Source organism: Carlito syrichta, unplaced genomic scaffold, assembly GCF_000164805.1.
Source record: "Carlito syrichta isolate Samal-C Ts95f unplaced genomic scaffold, Tarsius_syrichta-2.0.1 Scaffold301842, whole genome shotgun sequence".
NCBI classification, from domain to species: Eukaryota; Metazoa; Chordata; class Mammalia; order Primates; family Tarsiidae; genus Carlito; species Carlito syrichta.
In genome coordinates, this window is record NW_007245938.1 from 96,676 (window position 1) to 108,525 (window position 11,850).

Genomic DNA, 11,850 nt, shown 5'->3' on the forward strand with positions numbered 1-11,850 from the left:
CTGGTTGCAGTGGCTCATGCCTGTAATTCCAGCACTTTGGGAGATCAAGGCAGGAAGATTACCTCAGCCCAGGAGTTAAAAACCAACCTAGGCCGGGCTCGGTGGCTCAGCCTGTAATCACAGCACTTTGGGAGGCCGAGGTGAGTGGATTGCCTGAGTCCGCGGGTTCAAGACCCGCCTGGGCAACTTGACGAGACCTCATCTCTACAATAAATCAAAAATTAGTGCCTGTAGTTCCAGCTACTTGGAAGGCTACGCTCCTGGCCACTGTACTCCAGTTTGGGCGACAGAATGAGACTCCAACTCAAAAAAAAAAAACAAACAAAACCAACCTAAGCAAAACAGTGAGACATTGTCTCTACAGAAAATCAAAAAATTAGCCAGGTGCAGCCTTATAAATTACCAGAGACAGAGAAGAACATTACAAAATGATAAAAGGGCAAATCCACCAATAAGACATAACAATCCTAAATGTATATGCACCAAACAATAGGTTTGCAAAATTCAAGGCAAAACCAGATGAAACTAATTGGAGAAACATATAAATCTACAATTACAGCTGGAGACTTCAACTCCCATCTCTCAGCAATTATAGAACAATTAGACAAAATACCAGCAAAGATACTCTCACAAACAATCAACAGGATCAAATTAATATTTATGTAACACTCATCCAACAACAGAATATGCATCGTCAGTCATAAAACAACCTCAACAATATGACCAGAGAAACAGAAAGACCTATGACAAACTTCTAAATAATTCAAGGTCAAAGAGAAATCTCAAGGGAAATTTGAAAATACATTAATTTGAATGAAAATGAAAGGGCAACGTTCAAAATGTGTGAAACAGTTAAAACAGGACGGAAAAACAATGCTAAGTCATTGCCTTGCTAAGATATGATCTGGCCATGTGCTCTTTGAGCTATGGTCTGGCCATGTTTTCTTAAGCTTTGGCCCCCTCCCCTACCTTGGGGAGGTAAATCTCCTCTCTCTCTCTCTCTCTCTCAAATTTACTTTCTAAATAAACTATATTTTTTAATCTTTAAAAAAAAGAAAAGAAAAATAACACTAAATGCATATGTTAAAAAAGAAGCCTCAAATTAATAATCTAAGTTTTCACCTCAGTAACCTAGAAAAGGGAGAGCAAAATAAATCAAAGCAAGTAGAAGTAACAAAATAATAAAGAGAAGAAATCAATGAAATTAAAAACAGAAAAATAGAAAAAAGCCCCAACGAAACAAAGAGATGATCCTTTGAAAGATCAATAAAACTGGCCGGGCTTGGTGGCTCAGCCTGTAATCCCAGCACTTTGGGAGGCCGAGGTGAGTGGATTGCCAGAGTCCGTGGGTTCGTGACCCGCCTGAGTAACTTGGCGAGACCTCATCTCTACAATAAATCAAAAATTAGCCAGGCTTGGTACCATGCGCCTGTAGTTCCGGTTACTTGGAAGGCTGAGGCGGAAGGATCGCCGGAGCCCAGCAGGTCGAGGCTGTGGTGGCCAGGAGCAGCCATTGCACTCCAGTCTGGGTGACAGAGTGAGACTCAAACTCAAAAAAAAAAAAAAAAAAAAAAAAGATCAATAAAACAGTTCAAAACAAAGAAAACTACAGACCAAAATCTCTCATGAATACAGATGCAAAAATCCTTAACAAAATATTAGCAAACATAATTCAACAATATATAAAAAGAATTAAACGCCACAACAAAGGTGGGCTTTATTTCAGAGATGCATGGCTGATTCAAAATTTGAAAGTCAATGTAATCCACCATATTAACAAGTTAAAGATGAATAAAATTATATGCAGAAAAAGCATTTTTAAAAATTCAGGCTGGTTAAAAGAAGATGGCGGCAGAGCCAGTTGAACTATGCAAGTCCCAGTCTGCATGCGTGAGTGTATGGAAAATTTTGCGTCCTTATTGGTGATTAAGTGGGCATGTGGGTGGCTGACTGAGTGGGATGCTCAGGAACAAGTGGCCAGGGTTCTCCTGGTGAAGCAGCTGGTGCCGTCACTGCTCGGCTTGGACCCTAGTGCTTCCTGGGATGCAGAAACCGAGCACCTTTTTTTCCTAATCAACAAAGTCCTTCCTGGGAAGCAGCTGCCAGGAGAGACTGACCAAGTGGGAGCTTGGGAGCAAATGGCCAGGGATCTCCTGGTAAAGAAACTGGTGTTACAGCTGCTCTGCTTGGTCCCTAGCGCTTCCTGGGGCACAGAAGCTGAGCGCCATTAAAAAAAAATCAGCAAAGTTCTTTCTGGAAAAAAGCTGCCAGGAGAGACTGACTGAGTGGGGGTTCAGGAGCAAGTGGCCAGGGCTCTCCTGGCAAAGCCGCAGCGGCTCTGCTTGGTTCCTAGTGCTTCCTGGGTCACAGAAGCGAAGCACCAATTTTTTAAACCAACCGAGGCCTTCCCAGGAAGAAGCTGCCAGGAGAGACTGCCAGCTCCAGGCTCTGCTTCACTGCAGCGGGAGAGACTGCCAGTTCCAGGATTTGCCTCACCGCTACAGTGCTTGGCCAGACACTGGCAGTAAGGGCTGTGGAGGGAGCCCAGCGGCAGAGCCTCAATGGAGAAGATGAAAGAGGCACCCTGCCACCATCCTGAAACCTGGGCAGGAGAGTGCTCCAGCTTGTTCACCACGGAGCAACAGACCCGCTCTCTGTGACGGGATGATCAACCACTCGGGCGGATCATGACCCAGAGGGAACACCTTGAAGTCACAGACTCGGGAGGGGCTGGAAGAGTGCCGAGTCTCCGGCCCCCCATCCCTACCCTGATTCAGTCTCAGGGCAAAGGGTGTGGCCAGAAAAGGATTAGTAAGACCTCCAAAGAGATCAGATCAGTGGTAAGTCCAGGGCTTGCCTAATCCCCTCCTCCCCAGTAATACTCTGAATATCAGACCATATGGCTGGGGCATGACAGAGAAATACACCAAGGCGGAGCCTGGTCAACCATAAGAGGCGGCCTCTACTCCAGAATAAGCCTGGCTGGGGCATACGCTCACCCTGCCAGTACTTGGGAGAAGATAATTCTGCACCTCCCCACTGGAAGAATCACCCTGACCACAGGGGAGTGGGAAGGGAGGACTGAAGTCCCACCCCCCCCCACTGCCCTCACCTCCTTCCCTGGGTGGGACACGGGGGAGATTGTGAATGAGGTCAAAGCTCTGCAGGAGACAGCAGAGAAGCAGCTGAGAGGAACAATTATAGAACCTGCTGCAAGAGGGCAGGGGTTTTTTTCCTGTTCATTAGATTTTTAAATTTTTTATATTTTCCTTTTGTGCATGACTGTGCATGTGAGAGTTTGATCTGCATTCCCCCGATTTTATTTTTTGTGTGTTTGATTTTCCTGGGGTTTTTTTTTTGTTGTTCTTTTTTGTTTTGGTGTTATTCATTTGTTTTGGTGTGTTTGTGTGTCTGTGTGTTCAACTGTTTTTTGTTCTGATTTCTACTTTCATTGTTTAATTGTTCTGTGTTTTCTTCATTTTTTATTATTTGTAAATTTTTGTCCATCTTATTTCGTTCTACTTTTCTCTATTCTCCTCATTGCTGTTACTGTATCTTGCTTGAACTCAGGGGGTACACACATGTACCCGCTGCACTGTCATATAGAGTGGTAGTGGGGAGTGGGTCTCAGGGAACTCATACCACAATAAGTGAACACTGTGATTTGCAAGTAGTTTCTGAATCCTAACTCCCCATCCTCTGCCTTATTTGACTCTCAAAACTATAAGAGACAGCAAAGTTTCCCACCAACAGTCCTATTTCAAAATAGAACAAATTCAGAGCCCTGATAAAGGAAGAGTAGAGGGCTGAACAAACATCAGAAGTAAAAACCTCTCCAACTGCCACTGAATAATGGAACCAAAGAGAAAACAAAAAGATCTGCCACAAACGAGGAAAAAAATCAAAGGAAGAACACAGGCAATTCCCAGTGAAACAAAGAAAAAAAATGCCTTAAAAAAATCAGACCTCAGAGCCCAAAGGAAGTCACCAATAAGTGGCCCCAGAATACAACAGGGATAAAGGAACGGATGGAAGGAGTGAATAAGACTCAAGAAAGACAAGATGCAACACTGAAAGAACTTGTAACAGAAATTTTGGCCATAAAAATTTCATCCAGGAAAAAAATAAGATGACAAGCATGGAAAGCAGAATTTATCAAACAGAAGAAAGAATCTTAGAACCTGAAAACCAAAATATGGAATCAACCCAATCTGTAAAAAACATAGAAAGAATAAAACGAAGCCTCCAAGAGATGTATGATTATATCAAGAGGCTGAAACTATGCCTGACTGGTTATCCCAGAAGAAGAAAGGGAAATGGAAAACACCTTGGAGCAAGTATTCCAGGAGGTTATCCAAGAAAACTTACCTCATCTCACCAGAGACGTGACCATCCAAACACAAGAGATACAGGGAACCCCCACAAGACATCAAATGAGAATACCAATCCCTAAACACATAGCAAAGAGCCTACACAAAGTAGGGCCAATAGAAAAACCCCAAAGGCAACAAAAGAGAAAGGTCAGACTACCTCCCAGGGAAAACCAACCAGAATAGCAGCAGATCTATCAGCAGAAACAGTTACAAGCTAGAAGGGACTGATGTTCAATATCCAAAGTCCTCAAAGATAAACAATTTCAACCAAGAATTTCCTACTCAGCCAAGCTCTGCTTCATCAGCAATGAAGAATTAAAATCCTTCCCAGATACCTAATCCCTAAGAGATTATGCAGCTTTCAGACCAGCTCTAAAGGAGATGCTTTAAAAGGTATTAAGCAAGCAAAAAAAAAAAAGAACGACTATGTACTTACTGAGAATAGCTGAATACAGAATCCACAGAGATTACATCACAACAGCAAACTTGAAAACATACACATACATCAACTCAAAAGCTAAGAGAAAACAAACAAACAAACAAAAAACGTTTATAAGAACCTTATGACGAGGATAAACAAACACATTTCAAGAATCACCCTGAATGTGAATGGACTAAATGCACCGCTTAAAAGACAAAAGAATGGTAAACTGGATAAAAAAGCCATGACCAAATTATTTGCTGCACCCAGGAAACTCATCTCATCGCAAGGAACAAACACAGACTCAAAGTTGGGGATGGAAAATGAGTTTTCAGGCAAATGGATCACAAAAGAAGGCAGGAGTGGCAATCTTAATATCAGACAAAACAACCATTAAGCTATCAAGAGTTTAAAAAATACAAAAGTATACTACATAATGATAAAAGGTTCAATCCATCAACAATAAGTATCCATCATAAATATATAGGCATCCAGCACAGGAGCACCAGAGTTTATAAAGCAACTACTAAGTAAACTAAAAAAAGTTACTGACTCTAACACTATTATAGCTGAGGACTTAAATACCCACTAACAACCCTAGATAGATCATCAAGGCAAAAAATCAACCAAGAGATCCAGGCCTCAGCTTGACGCTCGACCAAATGGACTTAATAGATACCTACAGAATATTCTACCCAATAACCACAGAATATACATTCTACTCACCACCACACGAAACATACTCTAAGATCGATCACATCCTCGGCCATAACCCAAGCATAAACAAATTTCAGAAGATCAATATACTGCCATGCAGCTTCTCAGACCACGGTGGAATAAAATAAACATCAACACCAACAAAACTCCCCCCAAGTCCACAAAGACAAGGACAGTAAACAGCATGACGACGAACAACTACTGAGTCAACAGTGGAACCAAAACAGAAACCAGAAGATTCCTGGAAACAAATGAAAGTGAAGAAACATCTTGCCAAAGCCTCTGGGCTGCCACGAAAAGAGTTCTAAGAGGGGAATTTACGTCTCTATGAACACACATCAAGAAAATGGAAAGATCACAAGTTAACAGCCTAACAAATCACCTAAGGGAGCTGGAAAGACAAGACCACCAAAACCCCAACTTCAGCAGAAGAATCCAGATGACCAAAGTAAAAGCCCAAATATGGGACAGAGAAGACAAAAACATCAACAGAACAAAAAGCTGTTCTTTGAAAGAATAAACAAGACTGATGGACCCTAGCCAGAATGACCCAGAAGAAGAGAGAAAAGGCCCAAATAAACACAATCAGAAATGCAAAAGATCAAATCACAACTGACCCCAAAGAAATACAAAAGATTATCAGAGGTTACTATGCACACTTGTATGGAAACAAACTTGATAACCTAAATGAAATGGAGGACTTTCTGATATCACATGACATCCCAAGGTTGAAACAAGAAGACACTGAGACAATAAATAGACCGATAACAACCCAGGAAATTGACTCTGGCCTAAGAAAACTACCGACAGAAAAAGCCCCGGACTGAACAGCTTTCCAGCAGAATTCGACAAAACGTACAAGGAGGAGCTGATACCAACCCTACTGAAAGTATTCCAGGTAATTGAGAAAGATGGAATTCTCCCCAAATCATTTTACAAAGCTAACATCACACTGATACCAAAACCGGGTAAAGATGCAACAAAGAAAAAGAACTACAGGTCAATATCCCTAATGAACATAGATGCAAAAACTCTCAATAAGATTTTAGCAAATTGAATCCAATAATACATCTCAAAAATCAACCACCATGACCAAGTAGGCTTCATCCCCAAGATGCAGGGCTGGTTCAACATCTGCAAGACCATAAATGTAATTAAATACATCAACAGATATAAAAACAAGAACTACAATATTATCTCATTAGATGCAGAAAAAACTTTTGATAAAATCCAGTATCCCTTCTTGAAAAAAACCCCCAAACACCTAGGCACTGAAGGAACATACCTCAAAATAGTAAGTACCATCTATGAAAAACCCACAGTCAGCATATTGCTAAATTGACAGAAACTGGAGACATTTCCCTTGAAAACTAGAACAAGACAAGGCTGCCCACTCTTTCCCCTCTTGTTCAACATTGTGTTGAAAGTCCTAGCTAGAGCAATAGACAAGAGAAGGAAATCAGGGGTATTCAAATAGGAAAAGAAGAAGATAGCCCTCTTTGCTGACAATATAACCCTATACCTCGAAAATTTGAGAGAATGTGTCAAAAACCTGCTCTCACTGATAAAAGAGTTTGGCAAAGTCTCGGGGTACAAAATAAATGTGCAAAAGACAGTTGCATTTGTATACACCAACCACAAGCAGGCAGAGACCCAAATAAAAAGGACAATCCCATTCACAATAGCCACAAAAAAATTAAATACCTCAGCATCTTCCTAACCAGAGAAGTGAAAGAACTTTAGAATGAAACTACAAAACACTGCTCAAAGGAATCCCAGAGGCCACAAACAAGTGGAAAAATAGTCCATGCTCATGGATAGGAAGAATTAACATTGTTAAGATGCCCATGCTACCAAAGGCAATCTATACATTCAACGCAGTACTCATTAAATTACCAACATCACTCTCCTCAGACCTGGAAATGATGATATAGAAATACACATGGAGCCGGGCTCGGTGGCTCAGCCTGTAATCCCACGCCTTTGGGAGGCTGAAGTGAGTGGATTGCCTGAGCCCGCGGGTTCGAGACCCACCTGGGCAGCAAGACCTCATCTCTACAATAAATCAAAAAATCAGCCGGGCATGATAGCGCATGCCTGTAATTCTGGCTACTCGGAAGGCTGAGGCAGAAGGATCGCCAGAGCCCAGCAGGTCGAGGCTGCGGTGGCCGGGAGCGGCCACTGCACTCCAGTCTGGGCGACTGAGTGAGACTCCGACTCAAAAAAAACAAAAAACAAAAAAAAACCCCCAGAAATACACATGGAAACATGAATGATCCAAAATAGCCAAAATAATCCATAGTAGAAGAAACAAAGCAGGAGGTATCACACTTCCAGACTTCAAAATTTACTATAAAGCTACAATAATCAAAACAGCCTGGTATTGGTACTGAAATATCTATCCTTTGGTTAAAATAGCTTGCTTGGCATAAGTAACTCCATTTTGTTAAAAATTCTTCATCGTAGCTGCCTGTCTGACCTAAGAATAACCTCCCAATGTCTACGTGTGATTGTTGTAATGTTCCCATGACTATAGACCCACAGCTTTGTTCCCCTGAGCTGATCACACTGACTGTTCCTGCTGACCGTTTGCAAAACTCCCTAGCCACAAGTTCTGTGAAACTGTATGCTTTGTTAACTGAAATCAGATGTTGCGCCAAGAAATCGTTAAGAAATTATTCCTTGCAAAATTCCTCTGCCACATCCTTATAGTTTGTTCCTATATTTTGTTCCCTTTTGTTTTTAGTTCCTCATTCCCTCACCCTCCTGCTATGTAGCCCACTTATGGTTCTTGCCTTTATAAGCTTCTTGCTAATTTTGCCCAGTGTCAAGAGCTTCTTGGAGATAGCCTACTCTTGACCATGTGTTAATAAAGGACTCTTAATTTGAACTTGGCCTGCTGGCGTGTCTCCTTCTTGCAACTCAAGTCATAACAGTACAAGAATAGGCATATGGATCAATGGAACAGGACAGAGATTCCAGAAGCAAAACCTCAATTTCTCAACCAACTCATCTTCAACAAAGCCTCCACCAACAACCACTGGTGAGAGGAGAACCTATTTAGTAAATGGTGCTGGGAAAACTGGCTGACCACATGTAGAAGATTGAAACAGAACTCCTACCTATCACCATACACCAAAATCAACTCTAAATGGATCAAAGACCTAAATGTAAAACCTCAAACTATAAGAACCATAGAAAATGCAGGACACACCCTTATGAAAATTGGAACTGGCAACCGATTCCTGATCAAAACCCCAAGTGCCCATGCCATAAAAGATAACACAGACAAGCGGGACACCTCAACAAATTGAAAAGCTTTTGCAAAGCAAAAGAAACCATCAAGAGAGAGGGGAGACAGCCCACAGATGGGAAAAAATATTTGTCAACTGTATATCTGACAAAGGCCTAACATCTAGGATCTAAAAGCAACTCAAATGCACCAAAAGGGAAAAAACAAACAGCCCCATTAAAAAGTGGGCAAAAGACATGAACAGACACTTCTCAAAAGATGATATACAGGCAGTCAACAGACACATGGAAAAGTGCTCAGCTTCACTAATCATCAGAGAAATGCAAATCAAAACCACATTGAGATACCATCTAATCCCAGTAAGAATGGCCATCATTAATAAAACAAACAACAAATACTGGCGAGGATGAGGAGAAAAAGAAGTGCTTCTACACTGCTGGCGGGAATGCAAACTAGTGCAACCTCTTCAAAAAACAGTGTGGTGATTTCTGAAAGAACTAGAAACTGACCTTCCATATGACCCAGCAATCTCCTTACTGGGAATATACCTGGAGGAACTCAAACCATTCTACAAAAAAGATACTTACATACACATTGATTGCATTATTCACAATAGCAAACACATGGAACCAACCGTGCTGCCCACTGAAAGTGGACTGGATACAAAAATGTAGTACATATACACAATGGAATATTATGCAGCCAAAAAGAAGGACAAACATACGGATTTTGCAGCAACTTGGATGGATTCAGAGTCTATCACACTCAATGATCTATTACAGAAACAAAGAACAGAGTACCACATGTTCTCACTTATAAGTGGACCCTGAACACTTACCACAATACCATAAGAAAGAGATTGGCAATAGTGGGATACTGCTGGTGTGGGGGTGGGGGGAGGGAACACAGCATCAAAAGGGTACCTGATCTCAAACCAAGCAAAGTGGGGACCAAATGAAGGCCCAAACTTTACCTGTGTGATGAACACTTGTATACTACTCCTGTATCGTACCCCACAAATAAATTCAACACCCACTGATGAGGAATAAGAGGAATACAAGGGAACTAACTCAACTTGATAAACAGCATCTATAAAAAATACTACAGATAATATTATATGTGAATGGTGATAGAAGTCTTCCCCCTAAGATGGGGAACAGGCAAGGATGTCTGCTCTCACCACTCAAATTCTACTAATGTAGTAAGGTGAGAAAAGAAAATTAAAGGCATACATATGGAAAAGGTGGGGGAGAACCATTTCCATTTGCAGATAATAGGACTGTCTATGTAGAAAATCTTGAGGAATCCTCAAAAAAAGTAAAAACAATAAGGTCAAGGTCAAAGGTTACAAAATATACGGAAAAATTAATTATATTTCTATATCCTATTAATGAATATGTGGACATCAAAATAAAACACCAATTAAAATCACTCAAAAAATGTAAATGCCTAGCTAAGAAACTTTTTAAAATGCAGGAATTTTATGCTAAAAATTATACAACACTGATGAAAGCAATCAAAGTTCTAAATAAGTGGTGAGACATTTTGTGCTCATAATTGGAAGACTCAACACAGTAAATATGTCAATTCTTCTCAGATTGAAATATGGGCTTAATGCAGTTCCCAGCAAAACCCCAGAAAGACATCTTATGAATAGGGAAGATTATTCTGAAATATAAAGAGAATATATTCAAAACAAAATATTGTGAAACAAGACCAAGAGAAATAATTTTAATAGCATATACTTGAAATAGATTCCTATTAATTAATTACCTGTGTTCCCGCATCTAGCTGCCTTAGGGACCAATATATAAATTTTACAAAAGGTTCATGAAGTTTGGCATTCACAAATGGCATCCACTGTAGTTGCTCTGTCATCATAGGCAAAAGCTAAAGATAAAAAGATGGAAAATATAAAGGAACTGAATTTTTAGTTGTCTGAAGTTAATTATCACAATTTTCCAAAAACTATCAATAAAAAGAAAACAGAAAAGTTCTCCAACAAAAAGCCTTCACTTTAAAAGCATAAGCAATACAATCTGGCCATATGTATTTGACATTTTAAATATGTATTTTCTTTTATCCAGCAATAACAGCACATTTAGTTTAAGGAGATCAATCGATATAAAGATATTCTCTGAACCTTAGATGATTACATAAATTTATAGTACATATATAACCATTTAAAACGATAACCTAAACTTAAATTTATTGCCATGGCATGTTAAAGGGTTTAAAAAGAGTTGGTTACAAAAGAGCAAATGTAATAAAAAACTCAATTATAAAAATATGTCTATTGAAAAAGCTACATAAAAGATATTTTATTTGGTGTTTTTTTTATTTTTTGAGTTGGAGTCTCACTCTGTTGCCCAGGTTAGAGTGCAGTGACACGTTCACGGCCACTGCAGCCTCAACCTCAAGGCTCTGGTGATCCTTCCGCCTCACCCTTCCAAGTAGCTCGAACTACAGGCACAAGCCACCACACCCAGTTAATTTTTTTGATTTATTGTAGAGATGAGGTCTTGCCAAGTTGCCCAGGCTGGTCTCGAACTCCTGAGCTCAGGCAATCCTCTTACCTCGGCCTTTCAAAGTACTGGGATTACAGGATTGAGCCACTACGCCCGGCCCGAAAGATGTTTTAATTAAGTTGAATTTTAGCAATTAAGGTAATATTTACTTTCCTCTTTACAAGTTTACATTGTATAAATATCTTAATAATTAATATTAATTTGTAAAAATTTTTAAAAAAATTTTAAATTTGTCTATGAACTTTGCTTCAAAAGTATACCATTTACTAAATGATTTCAAGACCATAAAGATACATTTTAAGGCTTTGATGGAATACTGCCACTTCTGGGATACAAGCTTAAGAAAATTATCTAAAATACATCCCTCTAAAAACACATATACAAAGATATTTACTGCTACATTGTTTATAGGAGTATAAACCTGGACATAATTATATAACAATAGGAAAATAGCTATGCCAACCATGTATCTACTCTGTGGACTAAAGATTCTGAGTGTATTGTATGCATGTGTTTTTATTTTCAGCACACTGTAATACTTTGACATCTCAAAACATC

The 11,850-nt window shown here is 39.9% G+C and overlaps 1 protein-coding gene across 1 annotated transcript in view; it reads right to left on the reverse strand.

Moving 5' to 3' along the window:
- Positions 1–10,650, reverse strand: part of LOC103257696 (coiled-coil domain-containing protein 138) — a 56,685-nt gene extending 46,035 nt beyond the window's left edge. Inside the window, exon 1 of the mRNA XM_008055389.2 lies at positions 10,538–10,650. Within this exon, the coding sequence (XP_008053580.2) occupies positions 10,538–10,645 (108 nt within the window). The 5' untranslated portion in view covers positions 10,646–10,650. The remainder of the gene's footprint in view (positions 1–10,537) is intronic.
- Positions 10,651–11,850: the final 1,200 nt, after the last annotated feature.